This window comes from Artibeus jamaicensis, unplaced genomic scaffold, assembly GCF_021234435.1.
Source record: "Artibeus jamaicensis isolate MK-2021 breed Jamaican fruit bat unplaced genomic scaffold, CSHL_Jam_final contig_548, whole genome shotgun sequence".
Classification (NCBI taxonomy): Eukaryota; Metazoa; Chordata; class Mammalia; order Chiroptera; family Phyllostomidae; genus Artibeus; species Artibeus jamaicensis.
The window spans coordinates 21,070,267-21,095,638 of NW_026521883.1; the positions used below are offsets into that span (position 1 = coordinate 21,070,267).

Here is a 25,372-nt window from a genome sequence, read left to right on the forward strand (position 1 = left end):
TATTCAGTGTAGACTTATATGTTGACCACATTTTATTCACAAATTAAAAATTTTGTTCTGTATATTAAAGCCATATTTCACCATATGAAAATATATATGCTTCACATTGTGTCTTAAAAGTCCTTGAAGTAACTCCTTGGGAATTTGTTAATTCTTTCATTGCAGTTATCAGTCCAGTTGTTAATACAGTAAAAGGATCTGTGAACTGTCAGCCTGATGGTTGCTATTTGGAAACTCTTAGAAGGCTTTAGGGCATAATTAAGAACTATATAAGGAAGAGGGGAAAAAACCTTTCAGTTTTCTATTAAATTGGACATAAATTTTAAATCATCTAAAACTGGACTTTGACCAAGAGGGAGGTGTAGGTGGAAATGCTTTTGCCTACTTGCACAACAAAAAGGACAACAATTTAAAAACAAAAACCAGCCAGAACATCAAACTGTATGGAATTCTGACAACCAAGGAGATAAACATTCATCCAGACTGGTAGAAGGTGTGGAGATGGGCAGGAGGGGTGGAAAGGATGCGTGGCAAGCTGGGAGCAGGTGGACTGGACAGTCCCACATTTGAGTGCAGACAAACCAAGAGGAACAACTGGGGAGTGAGACCGCACAACCCAGGGTTCCAGTATGGAAAACTAAAAGCCTTGAAACCTCTGGCTGTAAAAATATGTGGGGGTTGCAGTGGCAGGAGAAACTCCCAGTCTCACAGGAGAGTCCATTGGAGGGACCCATGGGGTCCTAAAATGTACACAAGCCCACCCACCCAGGAACCAGCATAAGGGCCCAATTTGTGGGCTATCCAAATAGCATAAGGGTAACAGGAGGTAACTGAAAGTGGGGATAGAGATGAGCAAGCAGCATTTTTCCCTCTGACACTTCCCACCACACAGAGCCACAAACAGGTGAAGCAGGTTGACCTGCTCTGGCAAATACCTATGACTCTGCCCCTTACAGTGCAACAGGTATGCTGAGACAAAGATATTGCCCAAATGAAAGGACGAATCAAAACTCCAGAAAAAGAGGTGACAAGATAGCCAACCTATCAGATGCAGAGTTCAAAACACTGGTAGTCAGGATGCTCACAGAATTGAGTGTGGTTGCAAAATAAAGGAAGAAATGAAGGCTATGCTAAGTGAAATAAAGGAAAATATACAGGGAACCATCAGCAAAGGGAAGGAAATCAGGAGTCGAATCAACTATTGGAACAGAAAGAAGAAATATTCAACTAGAACAGAATGAAGAAACCAAATTCAAAAAGATGAGAGGCTTAGGAACCTCTGGGACAACTTTAAACATTCCAGCCACTGAATCATGGAGGCACCAGAAGGAGAAGAGGGAGAGCAAGAAATTGAAAACTTACTTGAAAGAATAATGAGAGGAAACTTCTCCAATCTGGTGAAGGAACTAGATATGCAAGTCTAGGAAGCTCAGAGAGTCCTAAAGAAGTTGGACCCAAGGAGGAACACACCAAGGCAAATCATTATTACATTAGCCAAGATTAAAGATAAGGAGACAATCTTAAAAAGCATCAAGAGAAAAGGAGACAGTTACCTACAATGGTCTACATAAGACCATCAGCTGATTTCTCAAAAGAAACCTTGCAGGCAAGAAGGGGCTGGATGTATTCCAAGTCATGAAAGGTAAGGACCTACATCCAGATTACTCTGTCCAGCAAAGCTATTTATAATGGAAGGGCAGATACAGTGCTTCCTGGATAAGGTCAAGTTAAATGAGTTCATCATCACCAAGCCCTTATTACACATGAAATGTTAAAGGGACTTATCTAAGAAAAAGAAGATCAAAACTAGGAACAGTAAAATGACAAACCGATAACTATCAACTGAACCTGAAAAACCTAAACAAAACAAAATCAAACTAAGCAAACAACTAGAAGAGGAAGAGAATCACAGAAATGGAGATCACATGGAGGGTTATCAGTGGGGAGGAGGAAGAATAGGGAGACAGGCAAGGGGAATAAGCAGTACAATGGGCCCTGGCTGGTGTAGCTTAGTGGATTGAGTGCAGGCTGCAAACCAAAGGTTGCCAGGTCGATTCCCAATCAGGGCATGTGCCTGGGCTGCGGGCCAGGTCCCCAGTAGGGGGTGTGAGAGAGGTAACCGCATATTGATATTTCTCTCCCTCTCTCCTTCCCTTCTGTTCTCTCTAAAAATAAAATTTTTCTTAAAAAAGGAAACATAATGGGTAGGTACAAAATAGAGAGGGGGAGGTTAAGAATAGTACAGGAAATGGAGAAACCGAAGAACTTGTATGTCTGACCCATGGACATGAACTGAGGGGGGAAGGGGAATGCCAAGAAAAGGTAGGATGCAGGGCAGAGGGGGATAAAGGGAGAAAAAAATGGAACAACAATAATAGCGTAATCAACAGAATATTTTTATTATCTAAAACTGTACATTTTACAAATGCCAGGTCATATTTTCAGTAGCATGAAGCTACTTTTTCTGTGTCCTGTTCATTACTTTAGTGCATTTATATGCTTACATTAGGCAGGTGCCCTAACATAATGCAGCGTGGAAGTGAAGAATGGCCAGTGTGCTCACCCCAGAGGGGAGCAGTCTTGCCCCCAGACCAGTGTGGCCCCGAAGAGCCTTGAGACAGCTTGTTGGAAACAAGCTTCTGAAAGGTCAGGTAATGCCTTTGATTTGTAGTTTCCTGTTCTGTTAGAGAAAGTGCCAGAGAAAGAATTTTGATCCATAATGTGGCAAAGATGGCAGAAAATAACTGATACTTGAAAGGAGTGAGTCTATGGTAGTATCAGATGGATATTCACTTTTTTGTGATCTGATTGTTATTTTGGGTTCTTGTAAATCCTCCATCATGTACCTGATTCACTGTCCTATGAAATAGTTGTTTATACCTGAAGCAATGGGTTAGCCTTTTTCTGTTTTTTGTTTTTGTTTATTTAAGCTTCTGTTTTCAGTTGGGCTGGAAAAGCTTAACATTCTAAGCATTCTCTATAGTGTTCTGAGCAAAAGACCTCAGAGAATAAAATATAAAAGTTTTCAGAAATCCACACGTAATATGTTTCCATTATGTAGTGATGGATTTGCCACATTGATGGTTAGTAATTATTTCCTTTTATGTGTGAACAATACCTTCCAGAGTAGCCTTTCTCACATGCGGGTCTGTGAGGAAATCAAGTCCTAATGCCCTGAGTATCATGGCCTAATGAATTGATTTCTTGTAATGAATTCGTTTTTTTTTTTTTAAAGATTTTGTATATTTTTAGAGAGGAAGAGAGGGAGAAAGGGGGAGAACCATCATGCGTGGGAGGCACAGTAATCGGTTCCCTCTCACACGTCCCCAAGTGGGGGACTGGGCCTACACCCCAGGCATGTGTCCCAACTGGGAACAGAACAGGTGATCCCTTAGTCTGCAGGCCTGCACCCAATCCACTGAGCCACACCAGCCAGGGCTAGTTTCGTTTCTATACTTCTAGAATAGTATTTGTTTTGTACTGTCTTAGATGCTGAGCTCATTAGATGTCTTGATTACCTGATTTCTTGATTCCAATTTAACACTTCCATAATGTGTGGTCACTGGAACTCCAGGGTTACCAACTCTAAGTCGAGTCTGGGAGAGCCTCATCTGATGAACGGTACCTGTGGGGACAGTGCTTCTCCAACAGGTTTGTCATGCCCTTTGCTTCATTAGCTTTTAGGAATTATTTTCTTATAGTGTAAACGTTAAAGTAGTTATTCTATCCTTTTACTCCGCCACTGGGCTACTCTATTCGTTCATTGACGTGTGCACCGGCTCACAGTGCCCACGGCGTCATGGATGAGATACAAGACAAATTCACACGGACTGCGAAGTCCTGTGGAGGAAAAGGGACCGCATGGCTACTCCCTCAAGGAGAGAGCACTGACCCTGGCCTAGACAGGCTTTTATTGGGTTTAATTTGTGCAGGAATACAGGTATAGCTCATTAATTATTGTCAGGCAGTAAGGATCAAATAGTAGATAGCATACAAAGAATTATTAAGGATTCTTCTGAGTCAGGGTCTATCAGCTAAAAGGCTACAAAACTTTGGAAAACAAACTTATTTCCTCTTTGAGCCTTTATCATTTAACTAAGAGCATTTGTAGCAAAGCAGGCTTCACAGGATTCTACATAGCCTTTCTCAGGCCTGATCACCTGGGGAGCCCACCCTTTCCAGCTCAGGGCTGCACCACCCTTTGTCATTGTTTCAAGCTTAAGTCAGGCAGAGGAGGCAGATAGTCAAGGAATTAGGAGAAATGATGACTCAGGCTTCGTTAAAGCCGAGGGGCAAGTGTCCATCACCCCCCTTCTCCACAGCCCCCCCAAGTCCTTCCCTGGAGCCTCCATGTGAACACGCCTGTCTTAGGTCGTTCCCCCCTTGGGGAATCTTACCCGTCATTGGCTAACTGATCAAGCATTAGAGGCCAGTTATGGAAAAAGGAGCAGAAGCGGCGCTCCTGCCAGGGAGATAAGCTTTGTCTCCTTAGTGGCTTAAGGTCTGAAGGTTGCTCACTCAGCCTTAGCCATGGCGGGGGTTACAGCTCCTGACACCAGGAAAGGCAGCTCCCAACAGTTCACGGCAGTGGGAGTGTTGGGAGTTGGGGAGCTTTCTTTCTGTGATGTTCAAAAGAGCAAAGTTAAAGAGATATGGGAATTAATGTAAAATCCCATATAATTTGGGCTATGCTTGTTTATAACAAAAAGATCCGTGTACAGATATATTTTCTTAAAACATTTTTAATGAAAATGTATTCCAGTCTGTATTTCTTCAACATGATTATTCATGACATTATTTATTGAAAATTAGAAGAAATCCTTGCCCAGAACAGGAGTTGATGAGTTCACAGACATATTCATGGATGTCTTATGCTAATATGAATAATTTCTTTCTGCATTATTCTATACAAAGTTTCTTCCTAATAAAATCTATAATTTCTTTGTGCTTTAATACCTGGCAGATGTTGAGAACTGACTCAAAATACATGAAGAAGAAAAACCTTTTCAGGTAAAAACGATCATTGTTGGAACCTTTATTTCCCATATGTATGGGTTCCCAAGCCATCAGCACACAGGCTTATACAACAACCGGGGGAAAAAACAACACCTGTTCTATTCTCCTATTTCCTGTTGAACAAATAACTCCTTCCATCATGTCAGGTCAACTTAGGAATGAACTAATTAATATATGTGTTGGTTTGTTAAGTAATATTTACTGTACTTGGATTTCATTATAGATAACTAGTCTGTTGTAGTTTTGAATGATGTTTGCTGTTTGCTTTCTCTTTGTTAGGAGAACATCTCGATGCACCTGGGTTCAGTCTGACGTAAACTCTCTGATTCCTTCTCAGATCACTGTGTGTAACTTGCGATAGAAAACACAGTATCATCACTGGAAATACACTCCTGGTTCCAAGTGAAAATTTTGGTATCAGTACTTTTGCGGCTTACTAACAGTATTTTCCAAATGTATGGATGTACAAATACTCACAGGTTTTGATCAGTCGATAGCCTGAGCTCCTTCAGAAACATTTCACTTCATGATGCAGTTTCTGGGGCTCTTTATTTTTAGATATATCCTGTAAGTCCCCAAAAACTACCATTTGCTTTCTAAAAATATTTCGATCTGTCTCTATGATTTTGTCCACTACACTTTATTAATTGCTTACTTGGATTTTCATTTGAATGGCTTATATCTCTGTGTACAGTTGGCATGTAATATGTTTCTGACATATATAAATACATAGTACTATATAATGAAACGATTTTCAACATTTTTCATCTTATGGCACACATATACTACTTACTAAAATTCTGCAGCACACCAAAATACATGTTTTCTGCCAATCTGACAAAAAATAGGTATAATTTTGATTGATTTACAAAAAAATAGTAATTACCTACCTTTTTTTGTTCCAAAGCGATTTAAAGAAATCAAGTGCCCATACTTGTATATAAGAATTTCTGGTACTGAGAACTGACCAATGAGCCCTGACTGGTGTGGCTCAGTGGATTGAGTACCAGCCTGAGAACCAAAAAGTCACTGGTTTGATTCCCAGTCCAGGGCACATGCCAGGGTGGTGGGCCAGGTCCCCAGTAGGAGGTGCATGAGAGGCAACTACACATTGATGTCACTCTCCCTCTTTTCTCCCTCCCTTCCCCCTTTTCTAAAAATAAATAAATAAAATCCTAAAGAAAAGAATTAACCAATCAGACAACTTTATTCTGCAACATGACCAATAAGATGCAACTGTGTTGTATGACCTATGTACTTATGGTTCAAGACAGGGCATTCATACAAGGCTGTTATATGTTGGCTGTTGTCATTTTTTTGTTTGACAACATAAGGGAAAAGAGGTCCACGCCCCTGACTAAATACTCAAGTATCGCATGTTTTAGAAATTCTTGCAGCACAGTGAGTGAAAATCACTGATGTAATCAATTCCAGTCTGACTACTGATTGATTACATGAATTATAATTTTGAATTTTATGGATTATTTATTTAAATGTCTTCTTGATTTTTTGTAAGTTTTTTTTTTGTATTCCAGGTAACAGGGCTTAGTATTTTTAATGGGCTCACTAAATGTCAGCTATTATCACTCTCAACATTATTTTTCCCACCCCCGCTTTCATGAAAGATGGACACTCTTGGCAGTATTACTGGAGTTCACATCTACTACACTATTCTTCCACTAAAGGTCTTATGTTCCTAGGGTAATTTTTTTCTTTTCCTTTTTCTCATTCACTTTTTTTTCCCTTTCTCCTTTTCTTTCTCCCCCTCCCCCACTCCTTTCCTCCCTCCCTTCCATGCTTCCTTTGTAAATTAAAGCTTTATTGAGATATAATTCCATATTATAAAGTCCCCCAATTTAAAGTGTGCAATGCAGTCCTTTTAGAGTATTCACAGAGCCGGGCAGCCATCACAATAATCAATTTTAAAATACTTCCAGAAACTCCCCACAAAGCCCCCAAAACCCTGTTGCTTTAGCTGTCAACCTCTGATTCTCCCCCCTTTAGCCCCTAGTAATGGGCAGTCTATTTTCTGCCTCTATAAGTTTGACTCTTCCAAACATTTCAATAAATGGAGTCATATAACACGTGGTCCTTTGTGACTGGTTCTTCTCACTTAGCATCATGTTTTCAAGGTTCATCCACATTATGCGTGAGTATTTCTTTTTTATTATGGCATAATATTCTTTTGTATGGGTATATCACATTTGATTTGTCCACTTAGCTGTTGATGAACATTTGGGTTCTTTCTACTTTTTGGCTGTTATGAGTAATACCTTTTATGAACATTTGTGTTTTTGCATGTACATTCATACATACACTAACATACACACCCCTTAGGTGCTAGAAGTGATTAAGTTTGCTGATTGCTATTCTTTTTGCTTCCCTGTGTTTTCTCATCTCTTTACAGTAAGTACTATGTAGTAGTAAAAATCCATCGTGTGACATAACAGCTGCCCGTCCCTGAGCACAGAGAGTCGGCATGGCTCTAAGTGCCTGCTCCTTCCTCCCTGCCGCTGATAGGGAAGCAGCAGCAGGAACAATACCAATAATTTGTGCTACTTATTCTGCATACCCTTGCCTTTGTTCTGGGCTGCGGAGCTGTGAGCTTTGTCTGAAGGGGCGCTTGTCTGAACCCAGGGGCAGGAAGAACTGAGGGCTCTTCACCCTGTTTACCTGGAGGCTGCCTGCAGGCTCGGGGTGCTAAGTGCAGTTTTACCCTTCATTTCTTGACCAAAGTTGCGGTCACTGTTCCTCACAAGAGCTGGGGAAGAAGGGGTGGATTAATTCAGCCCAGAGGAAGGGCTTTTGAAGGGCGGAGCTAAAGTCAAAGAAAGGAGAACCCTTTAAATACAGGGCCCCCTCTGGCCACCCAGCAGTGCCCCTTGGACCTCCTGCGTGTCTGTGCAGAGGAGCCTGAGGGAGATGATGGAGCCCGAGGAGTACAGAGAGAGAGGTGAGCGAGGGGCGTCCTGCCCTCTTCCCTGCCGCCAGCCGCAGGAACTGCTGTTGGTTGCGGGGTTTGGGGTGTCATTTGGCTGGGAGTTAGAATTGCCTTCCGAAAGTTGGCTGCTTTTAATTTTTTCCTGAGAAGGGAATGTGGAATCAGAGGTGAACACTTGTCTCCACCTCTCTTTCCTTCTTCCTTCTCATCTACCCATTCTCGCCTGTGTCTTCTCTACCGTGTCATGCTTTTTCTTTCTACTTTCCCACAGAAGAGAAGATTTGAATTGCTGATCAAATGGCAAAAGTGGGATTAATTATTTATATCCTAAAGTAGAAAAAACTTCCTGCGTATTCTGTAGTCACTGCAAAATCTTTTCTTTCTTAACATTCGTTTTTCTATGTGTGAACTTATCAGTAGTATTTAGTCAAACATCCCATAACTATTTACTGAGCACCTACTATGTATCAAGCTCTGTACGCAGAACAAAACCAAATATGTTCAGGCAGGGTTCTCCTAAGAAGGAAAGTAGGCAGTTGCTTATCGTTTCTCTCCCTCTAAGTTTTTATACCCTCACCCCACTGCCAGGTTATAGTGCCCGATATTCTTTTGCTGTATGTAAGGTGCTGCCCCGTGTTGAAATCCGAGTCTCTCTCTCCCCTCCACCCAGGCATAACTCACTAGGAGGCTATCGGCCTCTAGACTTCAGAGTGCATCGGCTTCTCTCGCTGCTCGGAAGGCACTTTTAGCTCAGAGCAGTTCCTGTGGACATTTATCCTGTGCGTGGGGCACAGCTACATTTCATATTGTCCCTTAGACATGGAGGGCTCGGTCCAGGGCTCTCAGACCCCGGGGGTGTCCTGCTCAGACAGAAGTACTGGGCTGTGGGAAGGATGAAGGAAAGAAAAATGAGAGAAGGGCGCGAAATCTCTTTGTTTCATTCACAACTTTGTCTGAGGCTGGTCCTGCTCCTCAGAATGTTGCAGGAGGTGGTACAGAGGAACGAGTCAGCTTCCCTCTCCTCTCCCATTTTATTTTATTTTTTTATTATTATTATTTTTTGCATGGGGAAAGGAGGCTAAGGAGTACCAAGGTGGGGTTACTGATATCGAGAGAGACAGAGAGATGAACACACAGACGCAGACGAGGACACAGGGAGAGAGCTGGAGAGAGAGGGAGCGACACGGAGGGAGACACTCGGAGGCACAGAAGACTGACCCTCCGTCCTGGAGGAATGAGAGGGAAGAGAGCGTAAATGATTGGCAGCGGCTCCAGAGTGTTCGATTTGCCCACCTCTCTTCCTTCTTCGTTTGTTCATTCATTTGGTTAAATTTTTTAAAACAATCTAAGAAATGTTCTAAACACTGGGTATTGGTGGAGGCACAGGAAGAAGATAAAGTGAGTAAGACAATGTTCCTGGCTAGTGCGGGGTCCTTAGTTGGGGCCAGTGGTTGTGCTTCAGGGATTTCATGAACCTCATGAATTATAGACAAAATTTTGTGTGCATGTCAGTCTATAGTTTTAATCCTATTGTTAAAGAAATGTATGGGTCTAAAAAACCATGAGGAATTACTGGTACAATGGGAATGGTGAACAAATAGATTTTTCGCCTTTAATCAGAACCTGCCGTGGGAAAGTGCCACCTGCACCAACAAAGAGTGTGGTATGTGGGCAAGTGCGCATGTGAGTGTGTAAAAGTAACAGTTTTTGGATAGAAAAAGCACAGAGTTTCTACTGAACCTATAAGGTAAGAAATTAACAAATGTTCTGTTTTTGAGAAGAGAAGAAAAGTGGGGGAGATGACCACGACCGATATAGATAAGGGAAGGGGGGGGAAGAAATGTTTTATGCTTCGGAGATTTTCCCTCTTGTTCATCTGTTCACTCCACATTCCCTCCACCATTCGTTCATTCATTCCCTCACTGATTTTTCCTCTTATCAGACCCCACCCACCCATGACCCCATCTCTTCCTTCAGCAAGTTTCTTAGCCCAGATGTGAAGGGGACAGGCACACACAGCCGAGCCTGGTCAGGGGACGTGAAGCTCGTTTCTCTGCCTGCCCTGTAGGAAAAGAGATGGTGGATTACATCTGCCAGTACCTGCACACCGTACGGGAGCGACGGGTGACTCCAGACGTGCGGCCTGGCTACCTGCGGGCCCAGCTGCCCGAGAGTGCACCTGAGGAACCTGAAAGCTGGGACAGCATCTTTGGGGACATTGAGCGCATCATCATGCCTGGGGTGAGAGGCAGTCTCCATAAGAAATGGTTCTGGGTTTGGGGGCGTGGGGGTGGGCCGGAGGCATGGAGAAAGGCCCCCTGGGATGGGCCTTGGGCCACTGGGCCACCGTGCAAGCCTGACTTCCGGGCCTGCGGAGGGCCAGGACTTCGATTGAAATTAGGTTTCTGACGCCAGGGGAGCCGTAGTGTGGAGTGGGGAGCAAGAGAGAATGAAGACTGCATCCCGGGGCCTCGTCAGGCATAAGTGTGGAAATTGAATGGGATGAGGCAAGAAGTGAAAGCTGGGCCTGTAGAGAAAGGACAACCGTGGAGAGCGGGATGGAGAGAGGAGGCTGAGGCTGCGGACGGCCCCGGAGGCGCCAGCTGGCAGAAGCAGGGGCTCTCCTGCAGAATTCTGAGACGTGCCAGAAAGAAAGAGGCAGCAGAGAGAGCAGCTTCCTGAGGGAGGGCACCCTGATGGTCAGATTTGGCCCCTGGGAAGCTGGGTGGATCCCATCAGCCCCCTCTTTTCCCCTCCGTGAGGTGGGAACCACATCCTTCCTTATCAAGCAGAGGTCTTGTGATCGATCTGCTTCTCAGGGGTAAGAAGGGGTTTTCCTGGAATCAACCACACAGCCAGTGACAGAGGACACAACCTGGAGACAGCCAGGGGCCAGGGAACAGACAGAAGCTGGGTGGTGCACCGGGCTGGAGCTGAGGCCCACGGCCACCAGGAGTGAGGAGCTGTGTCCAGGCATCCGTGCTAAAAGTGCACAAATCTTCCCATGGAAGGGCTGTTTTTCAGTGAGCTCCATGCCACGTGCCCGGCACTGTGCCAGCTGCGTTACAGGACAGCTGCTTCTGTCCTGTGGAGACCCCACAATTCCTGTTTTCCAGGGGAGTCAGTTGAGGCTCAGAGAAGGTCACTGTCTTCCCAAAGTCACAGAGTTTGTGCCTAGCAAATCCAACGTTTTAACCAAGGCCAGTCTCATTCCAAAGGCTCTGCTGTTTCTCCTATGCTGGCATCTCTGCTAGTGAGTGACCGAGTGCCTGAGACCTGAGCCGCACGCCCAGGTGCAGCTCCCGAGGCAGTGCCCCAACAGGCAGGCTGCGCCCGCTCCCCCTGCTCCGGGCACCGGTGTTCTGAACAGCATATCCAGCAGCTCTTCCCCAGACCGACTTCATATCTGCTTCTATTATCCCTAAAGAACTTTGAACTTAGACATGATAGAAGTGCAGCTAGAGTCAGGAGTGAGAAATTATGCAGACTCAAAGTGATAGCCAGTCTGCGCCAAGCCAGGCCGTTTGACCTATTTTACAAGCATCTTTGAAAATTTGTGTGTCAGTAGAACTTCACCAGGGAGGCCAACACGCCGATAAGATTATCTCACGGATTTCATTCTGTAAAATGTAATCTGCTGCGGGGCCAACTGTAATTTGGCAGTGTCATGAAAGCAACTGTCAGAAGAGGCGGAAATGAGCTGATTCATTTGATTGAAAGAAATTCTAGCAGTTGCTGGCAGTGTGGTCCCAGAGGTTGATTTCTGGACCAAGAGGTCTGTCTATTTTGATAAGGGTTCCTCTGGCTTAGCTTATTGTGTTTATCTTACGAGAACACACAATTGCCCTTTGATAGAATCAGGAGACGGAAGCCCTTCTCCGGGTTTCCAAAATAATGTCACTAAGCACATTGATAATGAGGCCCAATCTCTCATCTCATCGCTGCATTGGGCTGAAAGCAGTTGGCCTTTTGCTTTCTTATTTGGGTGGTACCTCACTGACAGCTGAGTTAATTTGTCCCTCTGTGCCACCTCCTAGACACAAAGAGAGGAAATAGCATCCTTTTGCTTTAATTCCAACCCTGGTCAGAAAACCCTCATCTGCTCTTGATGAGGGGTAGAGCAGCAGCAGGGCTGAAGGCAGGGTGTCATCCTGCCTTGAAATTTGGGCTCTGGGGTCGGACAGCGCTGGGTGTGTGGGCGCTGTCATCTGTCCCCACAGAGGGTTTGTGGTCACAGGAGCACTGCCTCTCTCTGCCAGCCCCAGTTCTCGTCTGTAAAACAGGGGTAATGATGGCAGAACCTACCTCACCGGGGTGCTGTGAGAAGTACATAGGATAAATCATGGAGAGTGGAGGAGATTGTTGGTACCTATGATGCCTTCCACTGGGTGAAACTTAGAGGAAGTGGTCTGGTTATCTGAGAGTTGAGTCAGGGTATGTGATGAGTCTATCACCATGCGATTACCGTTAACCTTAGTGCTTTACGTTTTACAAATTTCTTCCCAGGCCAATTTATACAGCAACCCCAGGAGACAAGGTTTAGTTTTTGATGAGAAACTGAGGTTGAGAGAGGTGCAAGAGAAAATCCTGCTTTTATGAGGTCTGAATCCTACACCAATTTTACAATTGTTTTTAAGAAAATAAAGATCTCAAGAGAGACCCATACAAAGATGGGACCTTGGAGCTAAAGTTCATCAGCTTCACAGTAAATAGACCAGGTCCCACAGCTGGTTTCGGGCAGAAGTGGGGCTGGATCCTGTGTTCTTGAGTTTAAATCTTAGGCTGCTCTTACCAAACCTACTGTCCAGGACACCGTCCTTGCTCTTGAGGGATAAAAGGAATTTGTGCACTCTAAATAACTCTATGCTACACTAAGATGTTATCTAATGAGTTCTTGATAGGATGAAACCGCAGAATGAAAGAGTTCCATGCTCTCAGGGAAGGGATCAAAGGGCCTGGCAAGCTGGGAAAGGCTTTGTGGAGGAAACAAATATTTAGTAACTTTTGAAGAATTAACAGGTTTTAGAGGGTCATGTTTGTATAGGCAGTGCCTTCCTGTTGGGGACACAACATTGCTGCCCAAAGGCAGAAATGGGCAGGGTGTGTTTGCAGAGAAGTGAGACGAAGCCAGATTAGGTCATCAATGAGGCGGATGAGCCAGTGAAGATGCTTTAGAGGCCTGGCGTAGAGGGTTCTCCCGTCCACTTGCCTCTTCTTTGCATCCAGTTTAATCTGACTGTGGCCTCGGGGATAGCCTGGAGGCAGGGGTCCCAGGATTTTTTCTCCCCTCTCTTCATCCCCCTGGGAAGCTAAGGATAGCTTTGAATCCCTTCACACTGACCTACTGCAGGAGCTGCATACCCAGAGAGCTCAGAGATCCATAAAGCAAAGAATGCTTTTTGCAAAAAATAGATGAGACAAGAAACCTATTGTCCTCAACAGTCTCCCCTTCTTTTTATCACTGGTCAGGGGTAGCACTCAACATAAGCATTGGAGATGAATGTGAACATTACCCAGAATCCCCGACTCTAATTACTATAGCAATTTTCATTTCACATACTCCCTCTGGTCTTTGCATATGTGCAAATGCTCCACTGAAGAACTAGCTGAGAATATGAGCAATGTGGGTGGCAAGAACACTGAATATGTCTTATTTTTATGGTGTTGTGTCACTTATTTGGCTGCCTTAAAAATGTCAGCCCATCTCTAGACTGGGTGCTTCCCCTTGCCAGGGAGGGTCTCTGGAGAAGGAAAGCCTCCCACACATGCTTCCTGGTGTCACCTGTGTACATGCTCTGCCTCCAGGTGGTACATTGGCAGAGCCCCCATATGCACGCCTACTACCCAGCCCTCACCTCTTGGCCGTCACTACTGGGAGACATGCTGGCTGATGCCATCAACTGCTTGGGATTCACCTGGGTGAGTAGCGATGGCTGGAGCTATACCCAGTGGCAATGGGGAACACGGCAGGACGTGACATCCTGAGGGACACAGACTTTGTCCTGGTCTCTGAACAGGGTTCCAAGGTAAACACTAACAATGGCTACATCTTTTAAACTTAGGCTTTACACAAATGATCTCATCTTATCCTTTAACCATTGTAGTATCAGCCCCATTGTGTAAGTGAAGAAATTCGGGCTGAAGTCGCTTATCTCCTCCCGGAGATCACCCACCTCAAAGAGACAGAGATGAGATCTGAACTCAGATGTGGTTATTGCCACAATTCGTGACCCTAACTGAGCACTTCGGTGCCTGTGGGTACAACTTCCTTTGTGCTCTTGTCTTCCAGGGATTAGGGACATGCCCTAAGACTTCCCATAATAACCCTTTAAGCACCAAGCAGATTTAAAGTATTCCAGAGCCTCCTAAAACAGCTTTATATTTTAAGCCAAACTGTTATATGATGTGTGTATGTGGGAGGAGCTGGTGAGGGGGGAAGAGAGCTGCTATCCTTTCCAGGAAGGACTGCCTGCTTCCTTAGTCCTAAAACTTCCCCCTGGCCTTCAGAACGCATCTCAGCTGGGTGTTTAAGGGGCTGGGGGAGCCAAAGGAAAGCGATCATTTCTAGAACTTGGAGACACAGAAGAACCCACTTCATCAAGGGCGACCTGAATCTGAAGCCCCACATTCTTTTCCCTTCCTGGTTTGTCAGAGGATGGGTGGGGCTGGGGCGCAGGGCCTGACATCAACCCCTTCTCCAGGGATAAAATAGGTCCGGCGCCCATTGATACCGCCATGGGCATGGGGACACTCGGCAGAGACAGATGGATTCCCGGGACAGGTGGGGGCATCCTGGTGTCCTGGGCTATGCAGATGAGGTTTTCCCTCTTTCAGGCTTCCAGCCCTGCGTGCACGGAGCTGGAGATGAACGTCATGGACTGGCTGGCGAAGATGCTGGGACTGCCGGAGCACTTCCTGCACCACCACCCAGGCAGCCACGGGGGAGGCGTCTTGCAGGTGCCTCCATTGTCAACGCTCCTCCCAGCTCAAGGGATAAGTAGTGACAGATAAGCCAAACCCTTGCCTGGGGAATTCTCCCATTCCCGCAAGGATTCTCCACCCGTCACTCACACCACCATCGCCATTACCATGATCAATGTCACGGTTGACACCGCCATCCAGCAACACCATCACCAGCATAGCTGCCTCCTCCCCGGTGGCCACCACCCCCACCACGGCTGCCACTCCCATCTCAACTTCCACTTCGTTTACACTGCCGCTACCACCGTTTCCATTCTTTCTTTCTCTTCTCCTTGAAAAAGATGAAAAAGTCAATGCATCATCACACTTGCTGGGATTGCTGGATTTGGGTTTCTTAGTTTATAGCCTCGCAACTTCCCTCCCTTGTTCCATTTCACACCGAATGGTACGTGGAGAATAGAAACAAGAGACTTCTTCCCGTCCCTTCCAAGTTCCAGGAGACCCTTGGCAGCAGGAGAAATTAACAGCATATATCAGTTTATCTTATCCTACAACCCTATCTTTTGTATATCTATCAAATGAAGGTTCTTTGAATCTCTCTCTGAAGAGCACTACAGCAGCGCAGGGCTTCCTGGGCGCTGCCACAGACCGTGTGCACTGCCAGGTGCTTGTGCACCTACGAACCCTTCACATCCGCGCGAGGGCTTGGTTCTGAGAACTTTGAGAATCCCAAATTCTTCAATTCTATCATACTGTGTAATTTGGGGGGGTTTGTAATCTATAAATAAGATAATACTTCCCTCACACCTCACACTCACAGAGTGGATATGAGGATCAAATTAATTCTATTAATTAAAAATGTCCACACTGCCCTGAGACAACTGGAAAGTTCAATGGGTCCACTTGTTGGCTAAGTGACTTCCTCTCTCACTTCAATCTTTCTGTGAACCTCACAAGAAAGACAAATTATTGTCTGTCATGGATACCTTGGGTTCTTAGCAAGTCGTTAAAACTTTAGATGTTATATCTGGGATAACGTGCTAAAAGTCTGCTGTACCTGATCTTGCATTTCATCTAGTCATCTCAAGAACCCTGCCGGTAAATCTCATCCCTCCCCATTTTTGAGATAAGGAGCACTGAAGCTCAGAGAGGCTACAGACTTGGCCCAGATCACACGGCTGGTGAGTGACAGCCATGGGAACTTCGGTTAGGCCTGGAACCTCTCTCTGAGCATCATTATCCTTCTCTGCAGACAAGAATCACTAGGCTCTCAGAGGTTTTATGAGGAGTAAATGGTGTGAGAGGAAGTGTTTTGTAAACTATAAATCACTATACAGATGTACGGTGGCATTATTAGAACTTGGCTGGTTTCCTTGTTGTGGAGTGATTTCCAGCCACTGACTGTCTAGTGGGAAATGGTCCGTACAGCTCCCGTGACCCTGTCTGCCAGGTAGTCACCAGGGAGCTAGCCGCTGTAGGTCTCCTGAAGATTTCAAGAAGCAAAGACATTAAAGACCGAGTGGATGAATGATGAGAAACCGTACTGATTCCCTGAGGCTGCTGAGGCCCCCAGGATTCCCACAGACAGTTAAAGAAACATGCTCCATTTGATAGACGGAAAAAATGTCCTTCAGAGGGAAAATACTAGATCAAGGGCACAGGAGACATTGGCAACAAACCCAAGGCCAAAGTCATCAGCTTGTCTCATTGACCAGAACCCTCTCTTTGGGATATCCCTGCGGAACAAACCCCATGTCCATACCTAGCAAATTGAGAGTGCTTTCTTTTAAGCACATTTTACATGGGGAACAAACATACCTATAGGCAAACTTGTGTCTTAGCAGGGGCTAACCATTCTCTTTTTGGTCACTGTGGCCTCTCTAATAAAGACGTTGGTGTTAGGTAAAAATATGCTTTCATTACTTCCCTGGAGAGTTAGAGAGAGGCGTCCCAGGGTTGCTTAAGACGCCGTGAATGGCGAATGAAGAATAGGCATGTGAATTCAGGTAGAAGCGGTGAGCTTTTTAAGAAATAGCGATTGCGCGCGCGCGCGCACACACACACACACACACACACACACACACCCACCCACCCCTACGAAGAGCCTGGGGGAATTTGCTAAGACAGCCCCGGGAGAGGCTTCCACTGATAATCTTTCTTCCACTACAGAGCACAGTCAGTGAGTCCACTTTGGTCGCCTTGCTGGCAGCAAGAAAGAACAAAATCCTGGAAATGAAAGTGTCTGAGCCTGAGGCAGATGAGTCCTCCCTGAATGCTAGGCTCGTTGCCTATGCCTCTGACCAGGTGAGTCGCCCCCCGCAGGCCGTAACTTCAGGTCATTGCTTGGCTTCTGGAGTCTTAGCCCTGGGGTCGTTTTCTTCTCCACGTGAGTGTGGTGGGGTTAAGGGAAGGCCAGGCCCGTGAGATTGGTGAGATTGTCTCCGGGAGCCGCAGGGACAGACAAGTGTCAGATGCCAGTTTGACTCCCTCAGTCTGGCGGCTTCAGCGGTTTCTGGGGCGTGCTCATCCCAGGATGGCTCTGCTCACCGCTTCCTGTGGTCCTGCCAGGCTCACTCCTCCGTGGAGAAGGCTGGGTTGATTTCCCTTGTGAAGATGAAGTTTCTGCCTGTGGACGACAGCTTCTCACTCCGAGGGGACGCCCTGCAGAAAGCCATCGAGGAGGACAAGGAGCGGGGCTTGGTGCCTGTCTTTGTAAGTCAGAGTGTGCTCTGAGCCTAGGATGCTAGAACGTGGAAGTGGGGAGGAGTTTTGGTAGAATTCAAGTAAGTAACATGCTGCGAACAAAAGCAGAAAGGCCTTCAAATATTGCACTGTTTACAGTGTATGAGTTGCGATTCATGGGTGTGTTAGGAAATAAATTTGGGTGGGTCATAAGCAGAATTAAAAAGAAAAAAGAAACCAAATAGAGAATGTCAGAGGGCATCCCCGTAGCCAGAGTATGCATTCCTTGGTGGAACTTTTATCTCAAACACATGTGTATATGTGTACTAGGTGACCACACACAGTGCACTTCTTACCGTGGGTCCTGGTAAAACACAGTGTGAGATGCACACTGCTTTACTAGGATGCGCAGGGCAGATGACATCTGTGATTCAGTGTTCTTTCAGGCCAAATGTGTCCCAAGAACCCACCTCCCCACGTCAGCTGCCTCTGTTTCCCTCCAGGTCTGTGCGACCCTGGGGACCACTGGAGTCTGTGCATTCGACTGCCTGGCAGAGCTGGGCCCCGTATGTAAGTCTGCCCCATCTAGTTGGGAAGACAAGTAATGAATTCTAGAAAGTTCCTTAGAGCAAGAACCTGAAACCAGCTCTGTGGAAATATCTTGCCCCCCCCCCCCCATAGGTCACAAATGTCCTCTCCCAGGCAGCCAGGCCACAGCTTCCCCCAGAGGTGTGACCAAGGGTCGGAGCTGCTCACCCTGCTTCCTGTCCTTGGAAGCAGCAGCAGGGCAGCTTCAGGCTTCTCACCCTCTCACTTGTATATCGAAATCTGCTTAAAGCAGGCTGCATCCATAAGCACAGGGAGAATGAGGCATAGTGAAAAAATTTTCTACTCTAGGCTAAGAAAATGAAAAGTGTAGGGTAGGAGAAACCATGGGAGGAGGTCAAGGCAGAAAAACCCCAAATGTGGTTGTTTAAAATCTCTGAGCAAGAAACCCACCAGGAAAAAGGGACACACCCTCTCTAATGTGTGTGTTAGATGTAGTGACAGTGCTCTCTGGGCCAGTGGCAAGTTGGTTTGTATGTCAGAAAGCTCTGGGATGAAGCCAAGAGTGGTGACCTCCAGCCAGTGAGGGAAAAAGGCCAGAGAGGGGCTCCACAGGCGTCCCCTTTCGGAAGTGGGGGGGCCTCATTCCGCCCTGCTCCTCACACCGATACCCCCTCTGTCTCTACATGCCTCGATGTCCCAAGGAGCCAAAGCAGGCCACCTTTCCCTGCTCTTTCTTTGTAGCCCCCCAGTCAGCCCGGCCAGGCAAGAGACACTGTTTAGCTGGCTCGTGACAACCCTCATCCCCACCCCCAGTCCCACCTCCCAGCTGGGTGACATGTGCCTCTTCAGGTGCCAGGGAAGGGCTGTGGCTCCACATTGACGCCGCCTACGCAGGGACTGCCTTCCTGTGCCCCGAGTTCCGGGGGTTTCTGAAGGGCATCGAGTACGCAGACTCCTTCACCTTCAATCCTTCCAAGTGGATGATGGTGCACTTTGACTGCACTGCGTTCTGGTGAGTGTGGCAGCCAAGCTCCCAACCCTCAGGAAAGCCTTGCCTCCTCCGGAGAGGCCTTGGCCTCTAATGCCCATTTGGAAACCCACAGGGTCAAGGACAAGTACAAGCTGCAGCAGACCTTCAGCGTGAACCCCATCTACCTCAGGCATGCCAACTCAGGCGCAGCCACCGACTTCATGGTGAGTGGTGGGGAGCAGGCCGCCTGGTGGCCTCTGAAATAAAAGCTGGCTGCATGTGACCCCCAAGGGTTTCATGCACGTCAGCTCTGGTCAGAAAGTGACCCATTGTGAGCCCATCCCATATTGCAACTGTATGCCTTTGCTTTCAATCTGTGCCCAGCATGAAACCTGGAACACTTAAAAAAAACTAAAAATGAGACCAACCTTATATAGGCAGTCTGCACATTTCCTGAATATTTGTGGCATTTTTTTATTCCCAGAAATGTCTCCTTACCAACAATGGACTCTTCTTCCTCTGTCCTGGGTAATTTTTTCTGCTTGCTACTCAGCAGTGGCGTAGGGTGGGGAATTTCCTTGAGTCGGGAAGGGGGCTCCTTGCTTAAATCACTTTTGTGGTTTTGACCCCCAGAGAGACACCGTGGAGGCCCCCACGTGGGGCGGCGTCACAGGCATCCCTCCTGAGTTTCCGGATGCCCTACACATTCCTGGTGTTTCTGGGGCTGCACCACAGTGTCTCAAACCTGCTCACACTCTCAGCCTGTACTGCCCTTTGGGGAAATGGGTTGTTCAGGGTTACCACTCAGTTTGAAGAAGAGCCCTTCCGTAATTGTGGGGCAGGCAGAGATGTAAACAAATAAGTTGCATGTCATGGCCGAGGGGAGGTGGCTGTGGGTCTTTGGGGAACTTAGTGGACCTTGATTTCCTTATCCGTTTACATTCACTATTATTTTGTACTAGTTTTAGGTGTACAGCAGAGTGGTTAGATAATCACATGCTTTATAATCACCCCAATATTTCCAGGACCCACCTGGCACCATTTATAACCATCAAATACTATTGATTACATTTCCTACATACACTGCACCTTACTTCCCATGACTGTTCTGTAACTACCAACATGTCCTGGTCAGTCCCTTCACCTTTTTCACCCAGGCCCTGAGCCCTCTTCCTTCTGACAACCATCAGTCTGTTCTCTGTGTCCGTGAGTCTGGAACCTTACTAATTATAGTTCTATACCTAGAAAGTGCTGCTTTATGCTTCTTTCACACTCACCTGTAATCCAGTGGATTTAATTTTCAAGTCTTCACAGAAACCCCTGGAAAACTAGAGCTGCTATTAGTTGTGACCGTGGGGGTCTTCACTATTGCTGGGACTTGGGCCCCAAGCTGCACAGGTGGCTGCAGCTTTAAGTAGAAGTTCCTGAGAAGAGTTAGGGGCTTTGTCCCCAGGGGCCCGGGAGCCACCTAAAATCAGGACTAGGTTCCCTGACATCAGGGGTGCACCCTCTCCTTCCCCTCACAGTGGATGAGGCATTGCCTCACCCTTGGCGGAGGGGACCTGCAAAGCACTGGAAGTGCACGGAGGCAGTTTGGGAAACTCCCGGAGGTACAGAGGAGCCGCCCGTAAGCCCGACTTCACTGTTCCAAAAGAAACTATCAGCTAGAACCACCCGGCTGGGTCAGCATGGGTTGGCTTTGGAATAGGAACAAGAGGAATAACTGGGCACATCATGGATAGAGTGTGAAGAAATCACAATGAAAATAATCTGTTTCTCCTTTCATTTGCTGGTGAAATAAAGTAGCTAATTTACAACCATTTGGAAAACAATGTTTAAATTGTTTTTAATTTATTAATTTTTTTAATGGAGGGCCTCTGCCATCCGTTCATTATTTTCTCGAAGTGTCCCTGTAACGTGGGATGGAGCTGCCGCCTTCCTCGTTAACAGGGATTTTGTTCCAGGCCTGGGTTTTGACGCCCTCTGCTGGTAAACGGGTTTCCTAGCCAGTCCTCAGCGCCAGAGTTTTGCTAGGAAATCAAAGGCTTTGTGCTTGGTGTGGGAGGAACACTGTCTACCGACAAAGGGGTAACGTCTTGGGTCAGGATGCACGTGAGCACGTTTCTGAGCACGTTTCTGAGAATCTGGTGACCCTGTGGATGAGTAGATGAATATTCAACGGAATAAATATTTATTTTTAGTCAACAGAAACTGTGGTAGAAGCTTCCTGATGTTTGAAGAACAGGTCATTGGAAATCACATCACTTGTCAGAATAACTGAAAAGATTTTCCACATCCTTTGCTCTGTTTTCAGATCTGAGAAATTGGTTTAATATTACTTTGACATTTTGCAGATCTATGACCCTGAACTTTAAATTTTATTTGAATTTAGTCACCAGGAAGAAAGGCCAATTTTAGTTTAACAGAGGCTGGAAAGCAGGTGCTTGTGGGAAATCCTGAAAGTGGGAGTGACGCCTCTTTGAGGGCACGGGGGAAAAAGTCGGGACCAGAAAGTGGGATTACAGAGTGATCTCCTCGGTGCTGGCAGGAATACTACTGGGGTTTGTAGCTCCCGTTTTAGTTGTATAAATAGCCAACGCTGTGAACTTCCTGTGAAGCTCTTGGCATCCGTCTGTTCTCCTTGAACCCCTTCCCTGGGGGGCGCTGTTCCTGTTCCGTCTCACAAGGAACTGGGAGGTGCCCAAGGTCACAGCCGGACTTGGCAGAGTTGGAGGAGAATCCCAAGTCTGCAGGGCTCTTGCCTCTGAGCTCTGGACCACTATACTTTACAGTTTGGGGAGAGGGTAGGGGACAATAGAAATAGAACTTTATTTTCTGCTATTCAAGGAACTTAGGTTCTTTTAGGCAAAAACAAACAAACAAACAAAAAAAAACCATTGCCCTTACCTTGAATTTCAGCCTGGGATGAAGTGTTTAAAGCTGCATTAAAGAGTCTTCTCCTTTATTCAGGGGCATGGATTTAGTTTCCACTTGTCCTGCTCTTGGACAAAGGCTCACTGGTCACCTTCACCAGTGATCTCCTCTCATGACAAGGCAGCCTTGGGGAGATGGGCCTTGGCTGTTCCTTAGCAACTGCTTTGGAGTTCTGGTGACACCGACAATCGCTGAAGGGCCGGGCAGGCAACGGCGATAAAGCCCAGGCGTGTGCGAGGGAGCGGGTGCCCTTGTTTCTAACCCTGGTGCCACGTTCCTCTGTTTTAGCACTGGCAGATTCCCCTGAGCCGGCGGTTTCGCTCTATTAAGCTCTGGTTCGTGATTCGATCCTTCGGGGTGAAGAATCTTCAGGCGCACGTCAGACATGTATGTACGATCGGTTCGTGCTCAAACTGTGGGCTGAGCCTGGGCTTGCTCCGTGTCCCAGTGCAGAGGAAGGCGGGTTTCTGCTTTGCAGAGCCGCCTAGGGAGTCTGTGTTGTGTGACTCAGGTGACTGGGACCGTTTGCAGGCTCCTGGGAGTTGATTACTCAGGGCGGCCACCTCTTTGTTAGCCAGAGGAACACTGAGCAGAACATGACACAAAACAACTAGAGGATATTTAGCAGGTGCATTTCCCTAAGAGGGCCTCAGGACTTGAAAATGAAAAGTTCTCGGGGCCTCGGGTGGAGCCTTTTAAAGGGACCATGCAGTGAAGAGAGAGAGAGGTTCTAATGAAGTTTGGAGCAACTTGCTTCACAGGCAAAGACATGATTATTAGTTAAATCCCTTGTCTTCTTCTGAAATAGATTAGCAGGTATGAGAACCAGGTGATAGCAATTACTTAGCAAATATTGCACTGAGATCTTTTCGGATGCTTCAAGAAGTCCGAAGAAGTCAAAGAAAAAGAAAATCCTGTTCTTGTTTAGTTAACATTCTTGGGTAAAAATTAACATGTGAAAATATAAAAAATGACTAAGTTTTGGTGAAAGATGAATATGATACCAAGCTTAAACTTCTTAATTGTGGTAACATATGCATAACAACACTTACAGTTTTAACCAATTTTAGGTTTACAATTAAGTGGCATTAAGTGAACTAACGATGCGTGCAGCCACAACTAACTACCATCAATTTCCAGAACTTTTTCTTCATCCTGCGCAGAAACTCTATCCATTAAACAGGCGCAAAGCCTTTCCACAGTGCACGTGGAGATGATATATGTCAAATACGTTCTTTGAGGAATGTCGGGAAAAGGGGATGCAAGGACATGTGAGGCGGAAAGGTTTGAGAGGCAAGGGGAGAAGAGGTGGGCGTAGGAGGGGACAGGGCTGTTGACAGCCCACAGCGTGTCTTCATGTTCAGTAGAAACAAAACTGCAACCCTTACGAGGCTGCTGGCCGGGAACACAGAGCATGGGCTGAATTTGGCCCTCTTGGCTGGTCAAGAAGCCGTGATGTCAGGATATGAGGCCAGATGGCCCTGACGGCAAAACACCTGCCTTCTGGTTCCGGGGGTGTGTTGAAAGGGGGCCCCGAGACACGAGTTCCCCGGGTAGATCTGAAGTGACAAGAAGCAGGGAGCCACTGGAGGTTTCCCAGCTTGGAATAGGCTCAAAACCAAACAGAGAGGACAGTTTGGCAGAAGCCATTCAGATCTCAATGGTTCAAAGATGCCCTGGCTCAAACCTTTTCAGCAGTGTGAAAGTTTATGCGTGGTCACCCCTTGCCTGACTATCGATCTCTTTTTGTCTCTCTATTTACCATTCCAGGGGACTGAAATGGCTAAATATTTTGAATCTCTGGTCAGAAATGACCCTTTCTTTGAAATTCCTGCCAAGAGGCACCTTGGCCTGGTGGTTTTTCGTCTAAAGGTAATGTCATCTTCCGTGGCTGTGAATGATAGCATCCAAGATGCTAAGTGACCCCTTAGCATCTTGGAAACATAAATGCTCAGCTTCTGGGGATGCTTATGGAGGGGATGGTACAGACTTCACTTCTCTTTATCCTTCAAACAGGGTCCTAACTGTCTCACGGAAAGTGTGTTAAAGGAAATAGCTAAAGCTGGCCGTCTCTTCCTCATCCCAGCCACTGTCCAGGACAAGCTGATCATCCGCTTCACTGTGACGTCCCAGTTCACCACCAGGGATGATATCCTGAGAGACTGGAATCTCATTCAAGATGCTGCCACTCTCATCCTGAGTCAGCATTGTACTTCCCAACCTGTCCCTCGGGTCAGGAACCTCTTCCCCCAAACCGGGGGCCCCCGAGCCCTGACTAGCGACATGTCCCTTCAGGCTGTCGGTGGGACAGAAGATGACCTAGCGCAGGCCAGAAGGGTCATCAAGCAGCCTCAGCATGTGGGAGCCAGTCCTGGGAGGAGGGAGGATGGCTGCCATCTTGAAACTCTGCTGGACCCCCTGGACGACTGCTTTTCAGAAGAGGCCCCGGATGTCACCAAGCACAAGCTGTCGTCCTTCCTGTTCAATTATCTGTCCGTGCAGAATAAGAGGAAGGCAGTGCGTTCCTTCAGTTGCAACAGCATGCCTGCGAGTGCTCAGAAGCCTGTGCCCGCAGAGGGCTCTGTGAAGAATGGGGGCTCCTCCAGGGTTAAAATCTTCTCTAGGTTTCCAGAAGAGATAATGATGCTGAAGAAAAGTGCCTTCAAAAAACTAATCAAGTTCTACAGTGTCCCCAGCTTTCCCGAATGCAGCTCTCAGTGCGGGCTCCAGCTGCCCTGCTGCCCTCTGCAGGCAATGGTGTAGACCCAGGGTTTCAGCCCGAGGGCATGGGTGTGTTTCTGGGAGTCTCTGAACCCCTCAAAACCATATGCTGAATCTGTGTACTTATGTGTATGTGCATTTTTCTTGGGGGGGGGGCCATAATTTTTATCAGATTCTCAGAGGGATTTATGACCCACAAAAGGATGCAAGTGGAGAGTTTAAGCCAGCATGGTCCAGAATGCCCTAGCCGTTTGGTCAGAGAAAAAGGGTCCAGGGCGATATATTGACAGGCAGCTTCTGTGGTTCAGCTTGTGGTATGAAATGCCATGTAGAAATAAATTGTGCTTGTCTGTGAAAGAAGCATATCCTGTGTGACTTAATTGACCACTAAAACGTAGATTGACTACCCAGAGCATCTCCTGGAGCCTAAATGCATGTACTTATGGATTTTGCTTTTTAGGATACTGAAGATTTGAATTGGACTGTGAAAAAGTGAGTTTGGCCCTGACCAGTGTGGCTCAGTTGGTTGGAGCATCCTCCCATACACTGAAAGTTCGTGGTTTCGATAGCCGGTCAGGGTACCTATCCAGGTTGCGGGTTCAATCCCCAGTTGGGGTTCATGCAGGAGGTGGCCACTT

At 46.7% G+C, this 25,372-nt stretch overlaps 1 protein-coding gene across 1 annotated transcript; it reads left to right on the forward strand.

Annotated features, from left to right (window-relative positions):
- Positions 1-7,903: 7,903 nt before the first annotated feature.
- HDC (histidine decarboxylase) lies at positions 7,904-25,073 on the forward strand. Its single transcript, XM_053670032.1, has 12 exons — positions 7,904-7,969; positions 10,026-10,198; positions 13,763-13,876; positions 14,792-14,914; positions 17,048-17,182; positions 17,447-17,590; positions 18,064-18,130; positions 18,959-19,121; positions 19,213-19,303; positions 22,302-22,400; positions 23,784-23,885; positions 24,030-25,073. The coding sequence occupies exons 1-12, from the start codon at positions 7,939-7,941 to the stop codon at positions 24,774-24,776; spliced, it is 1,989 nt and encodes a 662-aa protein (XP_053526007.1). The 5' UTR covers positions 7,904-7,938; the 3' UTR covers positions 24,777-25,073.
- The last annotated feature ends 299 nt before the right edge of the window (positions 25,074-25,372 follow it).